Raw genomic sequence first — 27,705 nt, 5'->3', positions numbered from 1 at the left:
TTGACCAGTCCTCCTGACCCATTTTCCCTGACCTTGGATATTAGTTTCATACTGGGTTTTTTTTTTTGTTTGTTTGTTTGTTTCTATGACCCTCTCCTGACCTATGGAATGATAGGTCATGATACTCTCATAGGACATGATAGGACATGATAGGACATGATACTCTCCATGTCCATCCATTTATAGACAAATTTTATGACCTCATTTTTCCTAACAGCTATGTCATAAGGAAAATATTTTTTGAAATATATTCTTTTCATTGAAGTACAGATGATAAATTGGGAAGGTATTGGAAAAGGGTCTGTTGATCTAGGATAAAAGCGTGCTGGAGCTGTGACATAGATTTCCACTTTTGCCTTCCCTTCAGATGGTGCCGTATCTCCCCACATGCTTTTGTTAGGTGATGCTGCTCTTTTGGCATCCTTCATCTCAGCTTTACCCAGTTTCCTTTTGAAGAGAATTAATTATGATGAACTCATTTTTACTAAAGTGTAAACACCTGTGCACTGGAACAGTGTGCAGGGATCATGGTGCTACCCATTCATGCAGCCAGCCACTACAGATGGAGCAACATGTCTGTGCCTCACAGATTCTTTGTGTGTGTGTGTGGGGGGGGTGTATGCGCATCTTGTAAAGTCTCAGATTGTCCTTTTGTCAGTAAAAATAGCTTTGAAACAAAAGAATAAATTGAGTAGAATTTAAGAAAAGGAAGGCAAAGAAACTCCTAGGCATGCCAGAAATTATTTTGTATTATTGATTACCTAACTGAGATGCTTTTCATTAGCAGTTCTGAACTTCTGGCCTCACTGGTTCTCAAAGCCCACCCTTAAAATAAGTTAAAATTATATGCACTGAAAAACTGTTGTTATACCAACTTCCCACCGCCTTTGAGTCATGATTTAGGGAATTTTTAAATACATGTTTGAATCTATTGGCGAGTTAAACCTACGGGCTTCCATCTCCCATCCTTCCTATAGGAGGGTGGTATTTAGCAGTGAGCAATACTGACTTGGCTGGATCTGATTTGTGCTGCACCAGAAAAGAGATTCTGAAAAGTTAGCTGATAGCTGATGTCTCTGTGTGTGTGTGTGTGTGTGTGTGTGTGTGTGTGTGTGTGTGTATTAGCCAATGTTTACATGCTTATGCTCTATAGCAAAATACCATAAACATAGAGTCTTGAAGCATCAGAAAATAATTATTTTTCATTCTGTATGCTGTTACTATCAAATCCAGGTCTGACTGGGTTGGTTTCATACTTGTTTTTGTTTTGGGGACACACCCACCTATATTCAAGGCCTGGCTCTTCAGAGCTCAGGGATTTTTCTCTTTTAGGGAGTGTCAGTTACATGAGTGCTTCATCAAACTGCTACAAATGCCAGGAGACAGGAACTTCTAGAACTCCTTGTCACAATTATCTTCCTCTGGGCAAAACTCCAACCAGAGGTCAGCCAGTCTTTGGAACCTCACCTGGCAGATTCACCATATGGGGTGCCAGGATCGAACTGGGTGCGTGTAAGGCAAGTGCCCTACCCACTGTATGATCTCTCCAGCCCAGCCAGGTTAGTTTGTGGTGAGGTCTCCCTTTCTGGCTATGAGATGCTGCCTTCTTACATGGCTTTCCTGGGGCAAGGGAATGCTGGGGAAAGAGAGTACCCCCCAGCTAGGGACACTACTCTGCTCTGATCCTACCTGACCCTGTGACTTCACTTAACCTTCCTGCTTTTCCTTAGGGGCCCCATCTCCAAATTGAACTGCACTGGGGGTTAGGATTTCAGCATATGGCTGTTGGGGAAATTTAATAAGCTGTTGTTTTGAATGTTTGAATGCTTTAATATGAACCAAATTAATGAGGGGCGGTGCAGAAAGTGAAAAACTTATAAAGACTTATACTTTGATTCTCTCATAAAATCTGAACTATGTATAGTACTGATATCAGATAAGGACCAGGCTCTTCTCAAAAGAAGTTCCTGTCCCACACCCAAAGTGTTGACATTTTTTGCACTGTTTATGCTGGCTTAGTGTTAAGAGTATGTGCAGACCCTCGGGTTCTTGTCCTTAAGATTTCAAGATGGGAAGCAAGAGACTGGAGAACAAATGGCTGAATTTAGAAAAGATTTTACTTCAGAGAAGGAAAAGGAAGGGAAAAGAGTGCAGGAAAGCTCCCAAGTAGTGAGAGGGGTCTCTTGGAGAAAGAAAGGGAGAAACCTTTCCCCCTTTATACCTTTTAATGAAAGGGGAGTGAGCGAGCATTTCTTTATTGAGTTGTTTTTTTTGTTTTGGAGGGTTTGTTTGTTTTGGTTGTTTGGGGGGGGGGGTTTGAGGGGAAAGATCTCTGCATGCAGGGATCATTTCTGGTGGGCTCGGGACCATATGGGGTTCCAAGGAACTGAGCTGGGGTTGGCCTCATGCAATGCAAATGCCCTAATTACTGTGCTATCGCTCTGGCCCTCCTTTATAGAGCGAACAACTTTATGAAAATAAAGTTTAAAAATAAATAAAATGCCACAGCTCTGCAAAAAATAAAATTAAATTAAAATAAAGGCAATGACTGGTAAAATGTTGAGATAATTATCTTCTGGTATTCACTTGTCTAGATTATTTGGTTACTGGTTAAAACCTAGATTTTCAAGGTTATTGAAATCCTGAGTTTTATTTTCTATCCTGCTTTGCCATTGAACATCCAGACAGGTTTGTTGTTATGACAGGACCATCACTAACAAATGGAGTTGACTTAGAGTGATATAAAGTGTTATGAAGGTGCTTGAGCTTTCTTCCAGTTCTTTCTTTGGGGCATCTCTATTTCTCTTTTCAGTTAGCCTTTCATATATGTAAAAATATATATTTGCTATCATTACAGCTGAAAGCCTCTCAAAGAGCCCGGCATGCTACCTGTGGCGTATTCGATATGCCAAAGCCAGTAACAATAAGTCTCAAAACGGAGACGTTACTGGTGCCCACTTGAGCAAATTGATGAACAACTGGACAACAGTGTGACAGTACAATTCAAAGCATATAAGCTTGTGAAATGTGAAAGTTGAAATAGTCATCCTAAAGTCTAGCACTTTTCAAACATCTGCCAGCATAGACACTTTGTTCAAGTGATTTTATTTAAAATCTTAATATAAAAAGATTAGAGCAGAGTGACAGTACTGTAGATTTATAATTCAAATATGTAGCATTTCACTTGGTAGCAAAAGCAATAAAGCTTCCTCCATAAATCTACGTTTGAAATAGAAGATAATAGAAGACTTAGGATCCAAATTGTGTCTATATTTTGTTCAGGTTATATAATATGAAGAACATTATGATTCTCAATGCAATTAGTTGAAAAATAGGTTTTCAATTTATTCAGTAATCTGAAGCATAAGTAAGAAATTATAGAAAACTTTTGATTTGGTATTGAGTCACTAGCAAACTCCACTGCTGCTTAAAATTTCTATCGTAAGTACAAGTACTCGTTATAAACTTAGAGTAACTAAGTGCTAAATCCTCTGTCTGTTAAGCCTGTGACATAATCTGAAGTCATTTGCTACACAGATTATTCTCATGATATAGAGGACTGTTCCCAATCGATGTGCTTGAATGTGGATGATTTGGGATTGATATGGATCACTTGCATTAGTTATATGCTCACATAAAGTGTTGTATGCTCACATGGATTAATTTATGTGAGTAGACGTATAAGGTATAGACTTCAAAAGTGAAAACTGCGAGCTACTCCCTTTCCAATTCTGACTTATAGAATTTGACATGTGTCCATTAAGAGAAGGAGCAGCTTTATTCCAACCAGAGAACCTTAAGTGGACCAGGCAGGGATGTGGCTCTGGTAGAGCACTGGCCTTGCATATGCAAGTTGAGGTTCAGTCCCGAGCATGGCTAAAAGAAGGATTTTTTTTTAAAGAATTAAAAAATTAAGTTTTAAATTGTAGATTGTTAAAATTGAACATATATCATGCATCTGTGAATTCCATTTTCTTTTATTATGATTTATTTTAAGAGGTAAGTATCAAAGAAAGAAGGGTCAGCAGTATAGCTCAGTGGGTAGAGTACTCAACTTGCAAGAACATGGGGTTTAATCCCTATATCACGTTGGGGTGGGGATGGGGTGTCAGATTTTAAAGAAATCACTGTATCATTGTCATTCCATTGATCATCAATTTTCAGAAGCGGGCCCAGTAACGTCTCCATTCATCCTGACCCTGAGATTTTAGCAGCCTCTCTTTACTCGTCCTTCACAACAGTGCCGCATTAGAGGCTCTTCAGGGTCAGGGGAATGGGACCCGTCGTTGTTGCTGGTTTTGCCATATGAATACGCCACGGAGAGCTTGCCAGGCTCTTCCCCGTGTGGGCAGTAAACTCTCGGTAGCTTGCCAGGTTCTCCAAGAGGGAGAACTAGGCTATCAGATGTCTTTCGGGAGCTTGGTTTTATAGTCTCTGGATGTTGGCCATTGGTGGGATTATGTTATGAAAACTGGAGCAAAGAACAGCTCTGACTGTGCTTTTATTGTTCTTTTGCCTGAATGTTCATATTGACAAGATTTTAATGCATTATTGATTATTGACCTTTCCTAGGAAGAATATGAAGAGTTGCTTCGCTACGCTATAGTGACTCAAAATATTGAATCAAATGCTTCACATCAAGTACCATCTTATGCTAAGGGAGATGCTATGCCAGATGTTCGAATTCCTATCCTAATCGATGATGTTCTTCATAATCAAGGTTATGTATATCTCCCAATATCTGTCTTAATTTGTTGCCAAGTTTATCTTTTGTATCATCAGCGATTTTTACTGAGATGTCATGGTTGACAGCCATTTCCATGTGATGATTTTATACTTGCAGTGCTACTGCACCAGGCTCACCTCTAGAGTGTCAGTGACCACCACTGTCCCCAGGTCCCTGCTCTTTCCCCTGACGTGAGCTCTCTGCAGCCTCAGTCCACTGTTTTCTCTGCAGGGTCTCAGGCTGCTTTCCCCTGGGGATTACCTGTTCCCTCTGCTTTGTTTCTTTATATGTTGCATACGAGCAAGATCATCTGGTCTATGTCTGTTTCCTTCTGATGCACTTTACGTAGCCCAGCACCCTCCAGTCCCATCCACCTTGCAGCAGCTACAAGATTTTATTCTTTGTGATAATTGAATATGATTCCATTATGCACATGCCACAAGTTTTTTTATTCACGCATATTGAGTTTATTCACGATAACATGACGATCAAATGCTTTTCCAGTGACTCTTTAATTAGTGCTGTGCCTGGGGGATCAGACACAGAGTCTTACAAATATAAGGCCCACACTCTACCACTGAGCAGTACCCGAGGCCCTTGGAGGAACATTTGACATCTCAATATGAAATTCATGGTTCTAGTGTTGACACCTAGATTTTTTTTTTATCTGACCTTTATTTTTATAAAATTAATGAAACAAAAATCTAGCAATATACCTTTCTTAGAGTAAGTTACATCTCTTTACTTATTCTAATACTTGTATGCCAGGATTGTCTTAAAAATTAAATACTTAATTATAATTGGTTGACAGGAACTCCCAGAACCTAGTAGGTTTATGAGCCAATATTAGGTTTTTTTCACCAATACTTATATGAGCAATGAAAATATTAGGAAAATCACCAAAGAAATGGGCCCATTTTTAAACTATGTTAAGTGACAGATGAAGGCCCATACAAACCAGGTTATATGATGATAAATAAGTGAAAGATGAAGAAAAGTAAATTCTTCATCTCCTTATATCTGCCTTATAAAACATCTCCTTATAAAACTCCTTATATCTGCCCTTACCTAATTCTGTAAAGTACACAGTCCCAAACAACTTACTCTAAGTGTTCTTTCAAGGGATGCAAAATAAAAAACCCTGAAACACTGCTGGCAGTAGAAAGAATTACCTGTTCTCACTGTTAGGCATAACCTCAATGATGCCTCCTAGCAGACACATGACATGGCCAACACAGAGGCCAGAACCTCCTAAGCTCTTGGTAAATCACATCTTTTGCATCTTTTTCCACTCACTCTTGATTTTTTTGTTTGTTTAATTTTTTTTTAATTAGTGAATCACCCTGAGGGTACAGTTACAGATTTACACATTTTCATGCTTGTGCTTCTGTCATACAATGTTCGAGAACCCATCCCTCCACCAGTGCCCATTCTCCAGCACTGATGAACCCAGTATCCCTCCCACCCCGCCTCTGTGGCAGGGCATTCCCTTTTGTTCTTTCTCTCCTTTTGGGTGTTGTGATTTGTAATACAAATATTGAGTGGCTATCGTGTTCAATCTGTAGTCTACTGTCAGCACGCATCTCCCTTCCCGAGCGGGTCCTCCAACCACATTTTACTTGGTGTTCCCTTCTCTATCTGAGCTGTGTTTCTCCCCTCCCGCCCCCCACCCCCCCCCCCCCCGGCATGTGAGGCCGGTGTCTGTCCCTCTCTTAACTAACTTTACTCTGCAGCATCTTCATAACTCTTCATTTGTGCTATTGCCGTTTGGTAGAAGTAGGATGTGTTGAAGTTGACAAAGACTCTTATGGAAGCTTCTGATATATCCATTCATGTGAAGTTTCCCCAAGTTTTCCTTATGTATTGACTAAAAAGTCTGAGGTTAGAGAAAGGATGTCTCTGGGGAGAACCAGACTGGTAATAATTTAATTTGACTGAGGCTAGTAGGGCTGAGACCTCCAAGCCTGCTCGGATCAGGACTGGGCCTCCTCCGCCCAGATTTCCCATTTTCCAGTAGCTAGGCAGTCATACCCAGGGATTGCCCCTGGCACCGTGTAATCCCACCAACGGCCAACATACAGAAACTATAAAACCAAGCTCCCGGAAGACATCTGATAGCCTAGTTCTCCCTCTTGGAGAACCTGGCAAGCTACCGAGAGTTTCCTGCCCACATGTGAGAGCCTCGCAAACTCCCCATGGTGTGTTTATATGCCCAAACCAGTAACAATGATGGGTCTCATTCCCCTGATCCTGAAAGAGCCTCCAATGCGGCACTTGGAAAGGACGAAGAAACTGAGGCTTCTAAAATCTCAGGGCTAGGACGAATGAAGATGTTACTGAGACTGCTCAAGAACTTTGACAATCAACAGGATAATTATGATGAGGAGGAGGCTAGTAGGAGCAACAGGTCCTAGAAATGTCCAAAGTGGCAAGCTAGCCTAGATTTTTCTTTAGGTTCTAATATCATCTGTCTACTTCTCTTGAGGGTGAATTGAATTCTTTTCTATGATTGATTTTCCTTTCCTCCATAATTGGTGGGTCAAATTAATTTTATAATGATATTTTTAATCTTTTCTAGTCTCACATTCTTTTCTAATGATTGTTTTCCCAGCATGTTGTAGTCTGCTTGTTCTAAACTATTGTGTCCTGATCTTCTTAAATTTAGTCTGTATAGTTAGGCATTTTATTAATCATTTGTTTCAACAATTTAAAAACTCCGTTTCAGCAGGAAGTGGCCCTGCAGCAAGAGAACCAAGATCGGAAGTTGGAAAAGGATATGATTTAAATACCTCAATTCTTTCAAAGGCAGATGGTATGACTTTTCACAACATGTTTTTATTATTAAATGACATTTTGTGGTTTCATGAGTATTCATTTATCAGGAGACATGATTTTTAGGAGTAATTATTTATGGGCAGAATTTTTAAATGCTGGTGACAATGACAGTTGTTAATTTATTAAGTAATATTATTAAAAATAACTTCCTAAGATTCCTAAATACGTAATTTATTAGACTTTTCTATCATTGTTCTTTAAAACTGCTAGATTATTCAGGGCTAGAGCAATAGTTCAGAAAGTAGGGCATTTGCCTTGCACACGGCTGACCTGGGTTCAATCCCTTACATCCCATATGGTCCCTCAGAACTGCCAAGAGTAATTCCTGAGTGCAGAGCCAGGAGTAACCCCTGAACATTGCCGGGTGTGACCCAAACACACATAAAAAATTTAAAATGTATATATTTTTTAATATTTTTAAATATTTTAAGTATTTTTTTTAATAATGGAGACATTACCGGTGCCTGCTCGAGCAAATCGATGAACAACGGGATCACAGCGCTACAGTGCATATTTTTTTAATTAAAAAAACAAACAACTTCTAGATTAAAAGCAAAATAGTTTTTAAAATTTAATGGGAAATCTTAAAGTTTTTCTGACTTAAATTATGTGCATGTGGTGGGGTGAGGGGGTGGAAGTTGGGACCATAGCCAGTGGTGCTCAGGCATCATTTCTGTTTGGAGGACCATTTATGTATGGTTCTGGAGAGTGAGCCCAGGTCAGCTGTGTGCAAGGCAAACACTTTACCCATAATATTATCTCTCTGGCCCTGGTTGATATATTTTTATGAAAAACATACAGTTAGTGATTTTTTTTCCTTGCCAAGAATTATTGAAAGTTTTTCTTTTTAAAAAATAACTTTATTAAGTATTTTGATAAAGTTCTTACATCTAAGATGTACAATCAGGTATCTTACTATTACATACCATTGCAAAATGATCACCACAGTCACACTGATTAACATGCTCATTATAATCTAGTTAGCAATTTTATGTGTGTGTCATATGCTACATGGACTTGAGATTAACTCTTCTAAGGAATTTCAAGTTTACATTGCAATATTGTTGACTGTAGTCATTATTGTACACTAGATCTCCAAAATTTAGTCATTTTCCTTAACTGACACTTTGTACCTTTTGATTAACATGGAAAGAATTACAGTTCAGTAATATGATCATGAGTAAGAATCATCTTAGTTGTGGGGAGGGAACACATGGGAAATAGTAAAAGGATCTTGAAATACTGAAGGGATTGATGTAGGGTTCTGCAACTATAAAGTAGTGTCTTCATTACTGTCTTTAGCTAAATCACTGTATCCCTGTATCACTGTCATCCATTGCTCATCGATTTGCTCAAGTGGGCGCCAGTAATGTCTCCATTCATCCCTTTCGCGTTCAAGGGTCAGGGGAATGAGGCCCATTATTGTTACTGCTTTTGGCATATCAAATATGCCACGGGTCACTTGCCAGGCTCTGCTGTTCGAGATTCTCTCTTCTGGGAGCTTTGTTTTATAGTCTCTGCATCTAGGCCACTGATGAGATTACACGGCGCCGGGGGCAGTTGTGGGTCTTAAGCTAAATACCTCAATTTAAAAAATCAAATTTAAACTTTATTTTATTCTGTAAAAATTGAAGAGCCTTTCAGTCTCTATTATTAGAACCCCCAAAGAAAATGAGAAGCATAGAAATGGAGATAAATTGTGTGTAATTCCAGTACACATGATTAGTTTCATTTTGTGCCTTTTATTTTTATTCATTTATTTTTGGTTTCTGGGCCAAACCCAGTGGTGGTCAGGGCTTACCCCTCACTTTGTGCTCAGGGACCATTCCTGGTGGGGCTCAGGGAATCATGTGGGGTGCCAGAGATAAAACCCAGGTTGAACACTGCATGCAAGGCAAGTGCCCTACCTGCTCTTCTGTCACTCCGGCCCCTATTTTGTGCTTTTTAACAATGATAACCAGTTCTCTTTTCTAGCCCTGAACCTTAGTTTCCTCATCAGCAAAATTTGAGACAAAATTATGTCTTAGTTTGGCATGTAGTATGAGAGCTAATCCAAACATTTTTATTATTGGAACGTAGAACATAGTAAATATTAATACTGTGGGGTAGCAATACTACTTTTACCTCCAGCTAAACCGAGATATCCAGAATACCCGTCTTCAGACACAGGTTCTTGGGCGCAGGGAGAGCCTGTGAAGGAGGCATCACAGCTGCTCTGTCCCAAATCAAAGGCAGGAGTGAAAGGACAAATCGCTACATTCGGTGCACTGGTGGGCACTGTGCTCTGCCCCTCAGACCCCCCGCTGGCCCACACTCAGCCCTCAGCTCACCTTCTGCGCAGCTGGCTTCTTTTCTATTTGGCCTGACCACCACCACTTTTCCTTACTTTTAGGGCCATCGCCACTGTCTTCACCAAGGAAACCTTCTCATCCAGTCATGGATTTTTTCAGCTCAAATATTTTAGGTGACTCTTCCTCCCCGGGGTCTAATTCTACCCGTCCAGATGTCCAGGAAGCCAACATGGGTGATTTTGTGGTTTCTCCTGAAAGCCTCCAGAAAGTGGAAAACATCCTTGATCTTTGGAGCTCAGGGATTAAGGTATGGCTGGTGAACGCCATGTTGTGTTTGAGTTTTGCTTTTGATGCGACTAGGAATTCTTTTCATATTTATGTTTGGTTTGGGGGCCACATTCAGTGATGCCCAAGGGTTATTCCTGGCAGGACTTGGGGGACCCTTTGGGACCAGGGATTGAATCTGGGGTGGCAGTATGCAAGGCAAATGCCCTACCTACTGATAATTCTTTTATTAAATCAGAAGATTTCTTAAAATAGTTTCCCCCAAACATCAGTGCAGAGCTCAGATCTGTGTGTCTCGATCTTGATTGTGGAAACCAGGGAAGTTGCTGCTTTTTCCTGAGTAGCAGTTATCTGAGTAACTCATGATCCTGTGCCTCAGCCTCATCCTTTTTTTTTCCCCTGTTTAATCTTTTTTTTTTTTTTTTTTTTTTTTGCTTTTTGGGTCATACCCAGCATTGCACAGGGATTACTTCTAGCTCTGCACTCAGGAATTACTCCTGTCAGTGATGGGAGGACCATATGGGATGCTGGGAATCAAGCCTGGGTCGGCTGCATACAAGGCAAATGCCCTACCTGCTGTGCTATCGTTCCAGCCCCTTCCCTGTATAATCTTATAATGGACATTTCTTCAATCTTTGGAAAAAGCAGAGAAGCTTTGTTTTTTTAGTGAATGTGATTTGAAACTGTCTTTTAAATGACAACAATATTTCATACAAAGTACATTAAAATTAAGTTTCTGGGGCGAGTTAGTATAGAAGGTACAGAAGCTTGCCTTGCACATAGTCTTCCGGGGTTCAGTGCCCAATATGGTCACCAGGAGTGATCCCCGAGTGCAGAGCCAGGAGTAAACTCTGAGCACTAACAGTTGTGGCCCAGAAACACTACCCCCCAAAAAACTTAAATTCCTTAGGACAGTGAATATGAATTTAGAAGAGCTAGGACTACCGGCCTGGCACACATTTTCATTAGTGTGATCTGATTTTTTAATTTTTAAATTAAATAAAAAATGTTTTTGGTGAAGCAAAATAGTTTGTATTGAAATTTAGAGAAATGTGGGCATGGAGAAAGATGTTCAAGAGAGGTGATCTGATTTCTTAAAATAGCATGTAAGCTGATTCTGGGTTTTGGGTTTTTTTTGTCATATTTCTTAATTTCAGTATAATTTTAAGAAATAGTATCAAGAAACAAACTACTTAACAGTCAGCATGCTTTCTTTTTCAGACAAACATCTTATCAGAATTAACGAAGTGGAGACTTAACTTTATTGACTGGCATCGGATGGAAATGAAAAAAGAGAAAGATCGGCACGCAGCAGATTTGAAGCAGCTGCACAGCCAGATCAATAGCTTGAAGGAGCTACAAAAGGCTTATGAGGTCTCCATTGGGAGAAAAGATGAGGTATTCTTTCTTATATTCCTTTTTAACTGAGATCCAGGAAATATCTTACTAGGTTAGAAAAGTGTCAGGAACCGGGCCAGAGAGATTGCTCATTGGCTGGAGTGCTAGCTCTGTGTGCCGGAAGCTGGGTTTGGTCCCCAGCCTTGCATAGTCCTCAGAGCACTGCCAGGGTGAACCCTGAGCAGTGCAAGGTATGTCGTCCCCCCCCTTAAAAAAAAATACAAAGAGAAGATCACTTCAGAAACGAGGAGGAAAAGATCACAAAAGTAAGATTTATCCTTCCTATTATAAACATACCAAAGACATCATTTTATCTTTGCCATCAATTTTAGTGAAGTTTTAAGAGTCCTGAATGTGCTATTCTAGATATTTTCTTCCTAATATTTTCTCACTACCCCTAAGAAAATGTCAGGGAACCAGAATTAACTGCATTTAAATCTTTTAGGAGCCGGTTTAAGTATCTCATTTGTCATCTGTAACATGCCTTTCTTGTCTTATGGAAGCATTCATTTCCTAATAAACCTGGACATCACCTTTTACTTCACGTTTTTTGTTAACCTCTTGACATGAAAGTGAGGCTGGAGCCACAGTGGAGCCACAGTACAGCCAATAGAGCACTTGCCTTGCATGCGGCTAACCCATTAGATCCCCAACACCCCATATGGATACCCCACCCCACCCTCCAGCAGGACCACCGGGAGTGATTCCTGAGTCCAGAGCCAGGAGTAACCCCTGAGCATTGCTGCATATGGGCACACACCGCCCCTCATCCCCAAAGAAAAACTACATGAAAGTAGATAGAGTTCTGGGGTTTTTTTTGTTTTGTTTTGTTTTGTTTTGTTTTGTTTGGTCTCCTAGAGAGACTTTGAGAAATGCAGATACAGCAAATCTGGGGCTCCCCCGAGGATGGTGGCCTCAGAGAGGGACTCACAGCAGACACCTCCTCCGCTGCAGAGCTGCAGGTGCACTCAGGCGGCTTCATGGACCAAAGATTTGGGTTTTGTTTTTTCCTCGTACACATGTCTTTTGGTGCTGTGGAACGATGGTCTTCAACCATTGGTCCATGGCTACTGCCTTGGCGTGCATGACAAGTGCTGGTCCGTAGTTTATAAAAAGGTTAAAGAATGCTGGCTCGGGATATAATATCAAATGGAATAATCAAATATCAGAGGCTGATTGATAGCATGTGCAAGGCCCTGGGTTTGATCCCTGATGGCGCAGAGTTCACACGCTGGCCTGAGCATCTCTAGGAGTGGTCCTACTCCCGAGCATCTCTGAGCATGGCCTTATATAAAACCATGGTTCAGGGGCTGGTGAGATAGTACAGCAGGCAGGGCTCTTGCCTTGCACACAGCTGACCTGGGTTCAATCCCTGGGATCCCACATAGTCCCTCATAGTAGTAAGCCAAGAGCACCACCAGGTATGGCACAAGCCCTCCCACCCCCCTAAAATAAACCTCCTGAGTCAGTAAAACTGAACACTTTATATGGTTTATTCATTTGAAACAATAGATACTAATGTCATTCATATTCACTGCTACCCTCAAAAGCCTCTGAGGTAAAGTATTTTCAGTTTAGTTTTATTATTTTGAAACTTCACACAAAAAGACTCTACATGTTCAGTTTTTTTTTTCCATCTAAGAAAAGTTTATTTGATCATTTTTAGTGAATTACTCATAACAAGCAATACAAAATAAAATATTTAGAACCTGCTATTGGGTGGTGTTTGGGAAAATTCGAAATAATAGTGGTAAAAAGGTGTAATGGTGGTGGGATTGGTGATAGAATATTGAGTGTAATAAATTATTGTGAATGACTATAAAAATTAAATTAAAAAAGGTAAAACAAATGAAGTTAGAACCAATTATACATATACATTTATATATACACACATATATAATAAAATCTTTACATTCTTACAAGAAGCAAAAACTTTTTTAAAAAGAGAGGAAACATAATCTACATGTTCAGTTTTAAGAAATAAAATTTCTGTCCAGGGTCTATTCTTGGCTTTGTGCTCAGAAGTGACCCCTGGCAGAGCTCGGGAAATTCAAACCTGGAACAGCCATATGCAAAGGAAGTGCCATCTCTCCAGGTCCCTTTCTCAGTTTTAAAAATTATGTAAACAACCAGAATAAATGTCTCTCAGTGAGTGTGTCCAATTTACTGAATCTCTTTAATATGGCAATTTTCAGATACACATTTTAGTTATTCTACTCTTTATAAGAGAAATACATTCTTAGGTTTCAAAAGCCTTCATAAATATTCCTGTTAAGCACAAAAATTGCATCACTTAAAAAGTCCATCAAAGTATAACTATTACTTGCTTTTATAGGTTTTTTGATAAAGCGATTATTTTCTTTTTAAGTAGCTATTGAGAAACTTCTAAGGTTAGTAGGAAGGATGGGAATGATGTCTGAAAATCTGGTCCTACCTTCAGTTCTGATGAAGATGTCTTGTATATATAACAAAAATTTCAGATGTGTAATTGTTTTTCCTGAATCTAATGTCAGCAACCATATTAATTTTCATATGCCTAAACTTTTTATTGGTATTTACCAATACGTGGTATCTTGGAATGTTCTCTTTTCTTCCTCTTTATTCATTGATACATAGTGTGAAGAAGTTTTTAGTCTTAAAAATAATGAGAATAACTAGATGAATATAATAATGATCCACAGGTATTATGTTTGCATTGTTTCCATTAAAAAATTGCTGTTATTGTAACATCACAATAATTGGATTAATTGCTTTTCACAGGTGATTTCTAGCTTGTCTCATGCCATAGGCAAGCAAAAGGAAAGAATAGAGTTGATGAGAACTTTCTTCCACTGGCGAATTAATCATGTCAGATGCAGACAGGACGTAAGTAAACCGGGAACAATGACTGACAGGCACTAGATTTCTGAACCAATGAGTTTATGATCTCCTATTAGAATTCTTGTGAACATCAAAGAAAGTGTGTCTTTAGTCAAAATTAATTCACAATTTTATGTTACTGTTGCTTCAGAGTAATTCAATTTGGGTATAGCTCAGAAGAATATGGTATAGATATTTGTTTGTTTTAGGGCCACACCCGGCAGTGCTCGGAGCTACTCTTTGCTCTACACTAAACTCAGGAATAATTCCTGGCAGTGTTCAAGGGACTATATGGGATGCCAGGAATTAAATCTGTGTCCGTCTCATGCAAGACAAGCATCCTACCTACTGTACTATCTCTCCAGGCCCCGTATAAATTTTATAGACCTAGCACAACATACTAGCTTAATAAGGAATGTGCTTCAATTGCAAATGCCCTTGTAATGGAATGTCTTTAACAGATTCAGTCTCAAAGGGGAAAGAATTTGTAATCTTTAATAGATTAGTACATATATTGTTTCTTCCATAAAGATGCCTGAATAGGTAACTTTTCCATAAAGATTCAGTGCTATACCTATGCATTATAAATTATGTAAGTATTTGTTCATACTTGTCTTGATTAAAAATCAAACAAACCCATTTCTCCATAGCTTACTAAAAACTTATTTAGTTTGGAGACTGGAGAGATCCATCAAAGTCGAGCACAAAATTGAGTTTGATCCCTGGTACAACATAGCCCCTTACGCACAATCATGTATAACCTTGGTAGCCCCCAAGTGGGCCTGTGCTAGCTGGGACTCTCTTGAAACCATCAGCCCCAAACCATTGGAGTGGCCCAAGTGTCACTGTCAAGGGCAGGGGCAAGGGGTCCATCAAATTATCTTTATTTTGTAGATATCTAAACTTGAATATATTTTAATCAAATGACAGCTGAATCAGTATATCAGAGAAGATGTAAACTAAGTATAATAATTATATAAAAGTGGAGAAGTATGGAGTATATGTCCCATAAGAATCAGAACAGAAGAGATGGAAAGTTGTATGTGCGCGCGTGCATGCGTACATTTGTGTGTGTGTGTGTGTGTGTGTGTGTGTGTGTGCATGCACATGTAGTCATGTGGGCCATAAAGTAAATCTGCATTTAGTTCCAGAAGATTAGTATCTAAGGGAAAGGAAAAGACTGTTTCCATCATGGAATAGGATTTCTCCTTTCAGAATATTTCCTAATGGGGTTTGGGTTGCTTGCCTTGCAAGTCAATCCAGTTTCTATCCCTAGCACCATATGTGTGCCCTGAGCACCATCAGGAGTGACAGAGCCAGGAGAAAACCCTGGAGCACCATAGGGTATGTCCCAACACCTTCCTCCCTCCCTCCCCATACACACACACAAACAAGCACACACATATGCATCACACACATACACACACACACACACACACACAAATATTTCCTGGTGCTGAATCCCAATGATGACATCTATGTTAATGGTTAATGGTATACAAAGGCTGGAGCCATAGCACAGCGTGTAGGGCGTTTGCCTTGCATGCGGCCGACCCAGGTTTGATTCCTCTGCCCCTCTCAAAGAGCCCGGCAAGCTACCAAGAGTATCCCACCTGAATAGCAGAGCCTGGCAAGCTCCCCATGGCATATTCGATATGCCAAAAACAGTAACAACAAGTCTCACAATGGAGGCATTACTGGTGCCCGCTTGAGCAAATTGATGAACAATGGGATGACAGTGACAGTAATTTGAAAAATTATTAATAAGAAAAATCTATGGTGTATAAAAATTATTGAATTTTTATATACCATAGATCATTTTATACAAAATGATTGAAGCTACCATTATTTTTGATTTGGGGTTTTTTTGGGTTTGGTTTGGTTTTAGGGTTTTATTTTTGTTTGGGGGCCCCCACCCAGCAGTGCTGAGGGTTTACTCCTGGTTCTGCACTCAGGAATTACCCCTGGCAGTCTCAGGGGACCATGTGGAATGCCGGGGATTGAACTCAGGTTGGCCCCATGCAAGGCAAGTTACCTACCGCTGTACTATCACTCTGGTCCCTTCTATATCACTTTTTTAAAAAGCCTTTTTAATTTAAGAAAATTAGAAATTGGAAGAACGGCTTAAAAGGAATTCAGATTTGTTTTGAGGATCGCATTTGTTCCCATTTGGGTTAGTTTGGCTGTCTGTGGAGACAGAGTGTGTAAATCCGTCCTGTCTGGTGCTGGCCACCAACCCAGAGAGAAGGTAGTGCCCTCTGACGCCACAGATGCCGCCTCTCTTTCTGCCACCTAGCCACTCTGTTGGCCTCAATCCTGCTGTCAGCTAAAAGGTCACACACATTCATCCCTCAGATGGCAAGTGATGAGTTCATTTCCTCCCATTTGTTTTCGGGTTGATTTCACTAAATTGATGAGTTTTAGTGCCATAATGAGTAAGAGCTTCTCTCCAGAAAAGTGAGCAAAAACTGGCTGTCCCCTTCCTACTCAAGTGACCAGGGTGGGTTACTCACCCTCTCTGAGCCTGCTCTCCTATCGGTAAGGAGAGAGAGAGATGCTTACACGGGATTAAATAGTAACGTACAGATTCTGCTTACCAAAGTGCTATATTATTACTGCCGTACATTTTTCAGCCCAGTCGGTTTTTGAGCTCTGTATTGCTTGGATTTAGGTTTATGAAGGTAAACTAGCTGACCAGTATTTCCAGAGGACTCTGCTGAAGAAGGCCTGGAAAGGCTGGCGCTCCATAGTGCAGCGGCAGTGGAAAGAAGTTGTGGAGCGTGCTTGCCAGGCAAGAGCTGAGGAAGTCTGTGTCCATATTTCTAATGACTATGAAGCCAAAGTTGCGATGGTAAGTTTTCAAATTTTGTTTGTTGTTGTAGATTTGAGTGGCGGGGCGTGAGCAGGGGGGCCCCAGCAGGGGAAAGAAGCTGCCACATCTGGTAGTGCTCAGGAGGTGTTCCTGGTCTATAGTCAGGATTGCCCCTTGGTGGTACTCAGAGGACAATATGTGGTGCCAGGGAGCAAACCAGGGTCTGCCACACGCCAGGCAAGAGACAGCGTGGTCTCTGTATTGTCTCTTCAACCTTCATTTTTCTGCCTTGTTTGATTGGGGTAGGATTAGGGGCAAGTTACTTAGTTTTCTATGGTTTTTCAGGCCACACCTGACAGTGCTCAGGGCTTACTCCTGGTTCTGTGCTCAGGGATCACTCTTGGTGTTACTCAAGGAACCATAAAGAACCCAAGTGAACTGTGTACAAAGCAAGCGCCCTGCCCACTATATCATCTCCATGGCCCCATCAGCCCCCATTTATGCTTTGTCTTTAACAAAAATATAAGTGAGTAGCATCATTCACTGTTAGTTGGTGATAAGCAGTGTAACACATTTCTCCACTTCTCTCTCCTGCCATATAGGTTGAAAGGACACTGTTGGGAGAAGGTGACACGCAAATCAGACTTAATCCTTTTAAATAGTTTAAAACTCCATACTTGTGTTGGATCTTTTCTCTGGGAACTATAAATCACCCAGAGCTCCTTATATCTCTGCTAATGCAGCTTCATTAAATATAAAGCATTGTAAATAAATGGGTAGTATTTTTCTATTGCCTTTTAATAATAAAATTATTATGTTGTCATAGGAAAACATTTTAGATCCAGATAAAGATGTATTGAAGAAAGCAGTAGGTCTCTTGAAATCAAATATTAAAAGGAAAATTATACTTTATAGTACTACAAAGTTCCTAATGTTTAAAAAAATTGTTTGTTGGGCCAGAGAGATAGTACAGTGTTGCTTTACAAGCGACTCAACCCCGTTTGAAGTCTGGCACCCGCATATGGTTCCTCAAGCCCCTCCAGGAGTGACCCCTGAGCACAGAGCCAAGAGTAAGCCAAGGCACAGCCCAAAAACAAAAAAAAAACAAAGAGCTTGTATAAGTAATTTTCTGCAATTCAAAATAATACGGAAGACAGTTTGGTCTACTAGGAAAGTGTGTTACAGATAATATTATTGTACTTTAAATTCTATAGATTTGTTTGAAAAACTTACAGTATTGTAGTTTTTAGTTATTTTCTTCCTGAATGGATTTGGACTGTCTATACATATTTTGTTTAATATTCTCTGTGAAAGTGTTCTTAAAACACATGAGCACTCGAGTGGGACTGGCACAATAAAGCTTGTTTGGGCCTTGAGTTATGACTGGGAATTAAAATGGTTTGCTGATGACAACAGCAGAAGCAGGATATGCCTTTTAAAATAAATCGAGACACTTTTTTAATATTTCACATAAAATATCTTAATAGTATAAGTATTATTTATAGCTTATGTGTCTTCAATGATGTTGACATTCATGATCTTAATGTACAGTTACAACACCACCAAAATGCCAAAATCCCCACCCGTGCCCCCAAGTCCTGTAACAATAGCTTCCTTCCTTTTCTCAAGCTTTTCTCTTCCCTTTTTGTCTTTGTTTTTGGTTTTTGTTTGCTTTGTTTTGTTTTTATGTACCTCAGTTGTCTGGAGCTTTGGAAAATGCAAAAGCTGAGATCCAGAGAATGCAGCACGAAAAAGAGCACTTTGAAGATTCCATGAAGAAAGCATTCATGAGAGGTGTATGCGCATTAAACCTTGAAGCCATGACTATGTTTCAGAACAGAAATGAAACGGGTCAGTATTCCATTCGACATTCTCCTCCTGTTTTCAGAAAGGATTTAAGCTCAGTGTGTTCTGCTCTACTGAAATTCTGTGGTGGACCTAACGGGGGGAGGGGCCCTTCCCGTGAGACACAGGAACCCCCTCTGGTAATTCTCGGCCAGCCTCTTGGACTGTTCAGTGGAAGGGCCTGAGGAAACCCTGTGATTCTTGGGGGACTGTGGTGCCACACCCAGCAGTGCTCAGGGACTACTGTCAGAGTGCTGGGGGTGAGTGGCATATGCCGGGATTGAGTCAGGGTCAACAGCATGCCAAACTAGCTCCTTAACTCTCAGCACGCTCTAAGAGCCTCAGCAAACATTGATTTTTGGGGGGGCGGCCCATTATACCTGTCGTGGATGATGATGATGAGTTTTAAGGCAAACCGTTTGCTCTCTGAGGCAGTAGTGGTGTATGGTTCCTTTGAGACTTAAGATCATAGACCCTCAAGACTGGTACCTAGATGAGTATTTTTTTTTAATTTTTAATTTTAATTTATTTTTTATTGAATCACCTCAAGATAGAGCATTACAAAGCTGCTCATGATTGCATTCCAGTTTTACAATGTTCCAACGCCCATACCACCATCCATGTCCTGTTTCCCTCCCACCCCTCTAAACCACACCAGACCCCTTCCTGCTTCTGTGGCAGGCACCTCTCTTCTCTCTTTTTCTCTTCCTCTCTCATTTCAGGCATTAAGTTTTGCATTACAGATGCTGAAAGGTTATGTATATCCCTTTACCTGCTTTCAACACTCAGTTCTTGTCCAGAGTGATCATTTCCAACTAATGTTGTTATAACGGACCCTCCTCTATCTTAACTACCCTCTACCCACACACCCTTGTGGTAATTCCCAGCCATTGACCAGTCCTCCTGGCCTGTTTTCCCTGGCCTTCGATATTAGTTTCATACTATTTTTTTAATATCCCACAAATAAATGCAGTCATTCTATATCTGTCCCTGTCCTCCTAACTTATTTCACTCAGCATGATACTCTCCAAGTCCATCCACTAAATCAGTATTTGATTTGTCCATTAAACGATCTTTTTATTGAGATATAAACTGGAAAACAAACTTACTACCTTTGATAATACAATAGTCTACTTTCAGTTATTATTACCAGGAAATTGTGTGTACTAATTTGAATTTAATCGTATACTTGTAACAAATAACAGATGATACTGGTAGATTTCCCAAGTGACAATGTATAATCATTAGAAGTTCCTGCCTTCAATGATTAGAAACCTTGTCCCTCCTAAATTGGGGCGGTGCTTCGAACCTCAGCACATTAGCCATCTTACAGCAAATACAGCTGTGTCTCCTACATATCCATCACAGGATATGGGGAAAATGTGTGCAGGTAATTACACAACACAAATGGTTTGTTCCGGTTACTTTGATGTCTGCTGACATCTGCTGTTAATCCCACATTTTGGGAACCCCACTGTTTTGAGTAGCCTTGTACTTTGTTTATCAGAACAATGGTGGATAAAGATGACAGGAATCATAAGATATCTATCAGCAATAATGTTAGCAAGGCTGCCAAGGACAAAAGTTCAATGTAATCTAAAGTAAGATGTGCTCTGTGATATTTAGGTCTTGTGGCATTTCAAAACAACTCTCCTTTTTTTTCTTCTTTATTTTTTGAATTCTCAGAAGAAAAAAATTACTTCTGACCCTGACTTCCCTTAAAACAATTTTCTAATAATGCAATTTTTATTTTAGTATTCCTAAACATACCTGCCTGTCTACCTGTCTTATTAGAGCAAAATGAATATTGGATTTTTTTTTTCATTTGTCCTGAATGTTTGCTCTTTGTTTTTTTGTTTTTCACTTTTTGGGTCACACCCAGCTGTGCTTAGAGGTTGTTCCTGGCTCTGTACTCAGAAATTACTCCTGGCAGTGCTTGGGGGACCATATGGGATGCTGGGGATTGAACCTGGCTCAGTCAAGTGGGTAGGGCAAACACCCTACCCACTGTACTATCCTCTGGCCCCAAGAATGTCTGCTCTTTGTAATCTGTGGGCATCTTTTTCATACAGAACCCTAATCATACAGATTGTAAATTTGAATTGCTATGAGGAAGGCAAATTTTAACAATAAAACTGGCCTTTAAAATACCATTATTTTAAAATCGATTTTAGGAAAAGTAGAAAAAGTACTTTACAACTTAAAAAAAAATTCTCAAGTTGAAGTGAAATATGGTATTGCAAAAATCAATCCACATTGATTAGAGTTAAACATTCGCTTATTTTCCAGCAAATCCTTAGCCAGACTGATGTTCGTAATGCTTCTGTATCTGATTCTAAGTTGGCTACCTATCTAAAAAGTGAATCACTTTTATCAGTCTGTAGATGTGTGCGTATTTAGCTTTAGCTTTGTTTTCAAAACATTAAAATATCTGTTGCATTTCCTTTATCAAAAGATTGCAAAGGGCCTATGTAATTCACATTAAATTTTATTGATGAGGCAACTGTTACTCTGACTTATATAAAGATAATCTAATGAAAGGATTTATAATTCAAAAGGACATTTCTGGGTAGAAAAATGGCACTAAAAACCATCTAAACACAGAGCTACATAATACCCGCTATCCAGATATTCTAAACCATCTCAGTGACTGGGTTTCTCAGCCACACCCTGGTGTTTGGTACCACAACAAGTCTTTTTTTTTTTCATTTTATTAGTGATTCTTTAATTAGTGAATCATCATGAGGGTACAGATACAGATTCACACGTTAGAACTTGTTTTTCCCTCATACAATGTTCACAAACACATCCCTCCACCAGTGCCCGTTCTCCATCACCAATAAACCCAGTATCCCTCCCCCCCCATCCTATCTCCCCCCCACCCCACCCTGCCTCTGTGGCAGGGTACTCCCTTTTGATTTTTCTCTCTCCAGTTAGGTGTTGTGGTTTGCAATAGGGGTATTGAGTGGCCATTGTGTTCAGTCTCTAGTCTACTTTCAGCACACATCTCCCTTCCCGGGCGGGATCTCCAACCACATTTTACTTGGTGTTCCCTTCTTTATCTGAACTGCCTTTTTCCCCAGCATGTGAGACCAGCTTTCAAGCCATGGAGCCAAGCTACTGGTACTTATTTCTACTATTCTTGGATATTAGTCTCCTATTCTTTTATTTTATATTCCACAGATGAGTGCAATCTTTCTATGTCTCTCTCTCTTTCTGACTCATTTCACTTAGCATGATATTTTCCATATTGATCCACTTATATGCAAAGTTCATGACTTTATTTTTTTCCTAACGGCTGCATAGTATTCCATTGTATACATGTACAGAGTTTCTTTAACCAGTCATCTGTTCTCGGGCACTCGGGTTTTTTCCAGATTCTGGCTATTGTAAACAGTGCTGCGATGAACATATAAGTGCAGATGTCATTTCGACTATACTTTTTTGCTTCTCCGGGGTATATTCCCTGTAGTGGTATTGCTGGGTCAAATGGGAGCTCAATTTCTAATTTTCTGAGACACGTCCGTATTGTTTTCCAGAAGGGCTGAACCAGTCGGCATTCCCACCAGCAGTGTAGAAGGGTCCCTTTCTCCCCACATCCTCTCCAACAGCGGTTGCTTTTGTTCTTTTGGATGTGTGCTAGTCTCTGTGGTGTGAGGTGGTATCTCATAATTGTTTTGATCTGCATCTCTCTGATGATTAGTGATGTAGAGCATTTTTTCATGTGTACTTTGGCCATTCGTATCTCTTCCTTGGAAAAGTTTCTGTTCATTTCTTCGCCCCATTTTCTGATGGGGTTGGATATTTTCTTCTTGTAGAGTTCAACCAGTGCCTTATATACCCTTGATATCAACCCCTTATCAGATGGGTATTGGATGAATATCCTTTCCCATTCTGTAGACTGTCTTTGTATTCTGGTCACTGTATCTTTTGTGGTGCAGAAGCTTCTTAGTTTAATGCAATCCCATTTGTTTATTTCTGTTTCCTCTTGGTTGGTCAGTTGCGTGTCATCTTTGAAGAAACCGTTAGCTTCAATATCGTGAAGGGTTTTGCCAACCTTGTCCTCAGTGAGGTACTACAACAATAGTCTTAAGTGGACTCTATCACACTGTATCACTGTATCACTGTCATCCCCTTGTTTGTCAGTTTACTCAAGCGGGCACCAGTCTCTATTCCTCCCAGCCCTGATATTTTAGCAGCCTCTCCTTACTCATCATTCCCAATGATTGGAGGCTCTTTCAGGGTCAGGGGAATGAGACCTATTGTTACTGTTTTTGGCACATCAAATATGCCATGGGTAGCTTTCCAGGCTCTGTCTGTGCGGGTGGAATACTCTCAGTAGCTTGCAAGGCTCTCCAAGATATATATATATATATATATATATATATATATATATATATATATATATATATATATGGTAGAAAGTGTTTTAAGTGTTTTATAATGTGTCTCCGGAAAGCGACCTGGAGCCTGGTGGCAGTTGGGTAGTGGAGGTTGGCTGCCAGGGCTGGGTCCCTTGGGGCAGGAAGGGTTCTCACCCGACCCCTCTGGGGCACCCTGAGTGGAAATAGCCTGGTGCGGAGTCCATGGCATGGCTGTGGGGACCTCATTTTATACTCCCATCTTGGAGGAGCAGCTGTTGAGATCTCTTAAGTGGACATTTTAATAGAATTCTAATGGGAGGGATCTGAAATTTAAAGAAACCCTTTGTCCTAGTTTATGGAAATTGACATTTACTCCTTTAATATAGAGTGAAGATTATGTTTTGAGGGACTGAAGAGATAGTTCAGTGGCCTAGCCCCCAAGCTTTGCATACAAGTGGCTTGGGTTTCATGCCCAGCATCCTATATTGTCAGCGAGCGCCATTCAGAGGATTTCTGAGCACTATCAGGTGTGGCCCCAAAACAAAAAATTACAGTTTTATGGGCCGGCTGGCTCAAAGTGCCAGTGTACGTGCTTGCATGCAGGAGCCCAGGTTTGATCCCTGGCATCACATGGTCCCCTGAGCACCACTGAGAGTGACCACTAAGCACTGAAGCAGATTTTAGCCCCTGAGCACCACTGGTTATGGCCCCAAAACAAAGCAAAGAATTTCAAAAAAAGATTCCAGGCCTGAGAGATAGAAGAGGGGTTAGAGCACTTGCTGTGCATGTTTTGATTTTCAGTTCATTCCCTAACACTGTTTATGGTCTCCTAAGCATAGAGTCAGAATTCCTGAGAACCCCCTATCCACCTACACACCCCCACCCCCACACCCCTGCCAAAATAATATTCTAGGGCCAGAGAGAGAGTATTTGAGTTCAGACACTTGCCTTGCTTACTCTTGGCTCTGAATTCAGAGTTCGTTCTTGGCAGGGCTTGGGGGACCATAACAGTTTCTGAGGATTGAACCCGGGTCAGACATGTATAAGGCAGCACCCTACCTGCTGTACTATCAATCTGGCCCCCTAGTTCTGATCATCTTTTAAAAAGATTACCTGCAAGAGCTTACTTCTTTCACACATGGCCATAAATGAAGATTTCAGTATTGCTTACTGATTCATTGTTTTAGATATCAAGAATAAAAATATAGTTTTTGATAGATTCAGTGCACAATGAGAGGGCATGATGATATCAGAAAATAAGCTAAAGACCTAAATACTGGGTGATTTATAAAAATAGTTGTGTGCAGGGGCTGGAGCGATAGCACAGCAGCTAGGGCGTTTGCCTTGCACGCGGCTGACCCGGGTTTGATTCCCAGCATCCCATATGGTCCCCTGAGCACCGCCAGGAGTGATTCCTGAGTGCATGAGCCAGGAGTAACCCCTGTGCATCGCCGGGTGTGACCCAAAAAGAAAAAAAAAAATAGTTGTGTGCAATAACAGACAGAGCACTTAAATCCTTCGGCTAGGTGCTGCCACATTATTTGATGTCTGTGAAGGCTGAGCCCTCCACTTCAAGGAGGTCCAGTGGCTTCATGATTCTTTTATAAATGAGGAAAAATCTTTAATTAGCTTTAACATGTCAGTGAACATGGTCTTCAGCCTTTAGTAGTAATGCTGACATTTTCCAGCAAACACTGATAAACTGTATTAACTGCATACAGTATTCAGCTTATGACAAAGCTGTACCTAAAGTTTGAACCAAATTTTAGCAATCAGATATTTTTGTTGGTATGAAGTAAGAGTAGCCTTACCCTGGAAGGATTTTTAATGAAATTAACTTGTGTTTTACAGGGATAGACGTGACAAACATTAAGAAGGATGAGTACGGCTCTGGTACTCAAGGAAAAGAGCATCCTGTTCCTCTGGATCCTTCCGCTCCTTCTGCACCGTCGTGCAGCACGCGGGCCGCCACGCCCCCGGCTGCGGCTGCAGGAGCATCCAGCACCGCAGTCTTCCCCTCCGGGGCGTCTGTCACCACCTCCGGCGCTGCTTCTGCGTCCTTCCACTTTCCCGTGTCTTCTCATCTTGGTACTGGATCTTCAGTTGCTGCTGCACCAGAAGAGATGGTTAGTACTGTTCACGCAGGCGTCCACCTTGAGGAGAGGAGTCCGCACTTACTCCTCTGCTGGGTGTTTGGGAGCCGAACATGCTTGCCCCTAAAGAAAAGGACCTACGTGATACTTAGGCTAAGCCATATGAAATATTTCATACAGAGCCTAAGGAGTAAGTGCGGGGGTGGGGGTGGAGAAAGAGAGAGGAGAGGGGAGGGAGAGGAGAGAGAGAATAATAAAAATAATACTTCAGAGTTTTGTTGGAGCTGTGAGCATCTTCATTTTTGTTCATCTTTTTGTTTTGGAACCACATCCAGCAATGCTCAGGGCTTACTCGGGCTCCGCACTCAGGGATCACTCTGGGAGGGATCGCTCTTGGCAGTGCTTAGGGGACCATATGGGACTTCGCAGATTGAACCTGGTCAAACACGTGTAAGGCAAGCACCCTACCTGCTGTACTGTCACTCTAGCTGCTAGTTCTTTTCATCTTTAAAAAAAAAAAATCTCATTTTACATTTTTTAGAACTAATCAAGGAAAAAAAATCCATTTGATAGTAATTCTTTCCAATTTTGAAGGAACGGGATGGGTATTTTCAAGGACACTTCAGTTTGTTTTCTGCTCACTCTGGCTTTACCTTCTGGAGACAGATGGCTGTGGTTAACACTCCTCTCTAGCAATCCCATCTTGATTTAATTAGGTTTTAACTGTAAATTTATAATTGGAAGGAAGATCGGAAAGATTTCCCCGCCACCCCAGTTTCGTTACTTTTTCAATACTGAAAAAGATATGGCAAGGGGGAGGAGTATTGAATGGGGATGGGGTGTTTGTGTGAAAATTCCACAGTGGGATTACCCGTGTTATCATATGCCAAGAGTTATAGACAAAGCACGTCATGGCTCTTACTTCTCAGCCTCCTGCTGTGAGCCCGTCCTCCCCTCGCTGTGTCACAAGAGGCAGTGACATTCAGATCAAAGCGCTGGATCCTCAGCTTCCACAGGGTTTTCACTCTTCCCTGCTCTGACTTGGCTCTGCCACAAAGGCTGGTAAAGTCTTTTATTTTTATTATTTTTTTAAAAAAATTTTTGAGTCATCATGAGATACCGTCACAAAGTTGTTCGACTGAGTTTCAGTCATACTGGTACCTTCTTTTAAAGCACTCGTGATGACTCCATCTTCCTTATCTCTACTTCCCTTGCCTTACCACTTCCAGGAGAGGAAGGAAATCGCCAGAGTCATTAGTGTTTTTGTTCTTACCAACCCCTGCGAAGGTGAGAGGGACATGACTTCAACCAGACAGTTGGCCAGCCTCAATATGACAATTGCAGACTTGGATTTCTGCCTTTGGGTAGTTGCTGCTTTGAAGGGAGAAATGTTAAGATCTGCTATTATGTTTGATTCATAGAAGTCTAAAAATAAAAGGTCAGGAAATTTGGAGGAATGAGGGAGTTTCGCCTTAGAAATAAGAGACAGAAATCCAATCCTGACATAAGTGCAGCTGTGTTTATTTTTCAGGATTACACATTTTGAAGTGTGATTCTGAACAGAAGATCTCATTTAAATAAACCGTCACTGAGTTTGTCACTCGTCTTGCATATTCAGATAACACACGCAGAGCTAGATTTTTTTTAAATTTCCTTAAAATAGGACACACCATTTGTACATCTACATTTATACTTAACCCTGGAACTAAATAGAAAATACCAATGATTGTGCTTTTCACCCTTTCTGTTACTAACATTTCAACCCACAGTGTTATATACACATCTCTTCTTCCCCCAAATCTCTAGCTTCCCCCTCTCCTCAGACCAGATACACGTTAAGTTTCATCCACATAAGGATAGTGTTCAGGACTCGGGAGAATGAGAATCACAAGTAAATCTGAGTTTAATTCTAATGTTCTTTCTTGCTTTACAGTTATAATACTCAGAGTCAATTCAACATGTCTTATTTTTAAAAAGAATTATAAAAGAGCCAGAGGGATAGTACAAGGCTTGAGTTGCTTGCCTTGCATGTGGCTGACCTGGTTAGATCCCCAGCACCCCCTATGGTCCTCTGAGCCCACCAGGATAGACCTCTGAATGCCAAGACAGGAGTAAGCCCTGAGCATAACTTGGTGTGACCTCAAACCCCCCTGCACAAAAAAGGAGCAAATACTATAAAGTTTTGCTGTATTAATAA

General features: G+C 40.6%; 1 protein-coding gene across 3 annotated transcripts in view; it reads left to right on the top strand.

The window, feature by feature from the left end:
- POC5 (POC5 centriolar protein) overlaps window positions 1-27,705 on the top strand; it is a 46,197-nt gene that overhangs the window by 5,405 nt on the left and 13,087 nt on the right. For 2 of the 3 annotated variants that reach the window (XM_055137289.1, XM_055137288.1), the window contains 8 exons: window positions 4,573-4,720; window positions 7,452-7,538; window positions 9,954-10,159; window positions 11,359-11,535; window positions 14,296-14,400; window positions 17,066-17,245; window positions 18,904-19,057; window positions 25,267-25,541. In XM_055137289.1, the coding sequence (XP_054993264.1) occupies window positions 4,669-4,720; window positions 7,452-7,538; window positions 9,954-10,159; window positions 11,359-11,535; window positions 14,296-14,400; window positions 17,066-17,245; window positions 18,904-19,057; window positions 25,267-25,541 (1,236 nt within the window). In that variant the 5' untranslated portion in view covers window positions 4,573-4,668. The remainder of the gene's footprint in view (window positions 1-4,572; window positions 4,721-7,451; window positions 7,539-9,953; window positions 10,160-11,358; window positions 11,536-14,295; window positions 14,401-17,065; window positions 17,246-18,903; window positions 19,058-25,266; window positions 25,542-27,705) is intronic. The other variant, XM_004613134.2, reaches the window with a different exon arrangement.

The sequence above is a fragment of the Sorex araneus genome, chromosome 1 (assembly GCF_027595985.1).
Source record: "Sorex araneus isolate mSorAra2 chromosome 1, mSorAra2.pri, whole genome shotgun sequence".
Lineage (NCBI taxonomy): Eukaryota > Metazoa > Chordata > Mammalia > Eulipotyphla > Soricidae > Sorex > Sorex araneus.
This window is presented reverse-complemented; position numbering and strand designations above follow the sequence as displayed.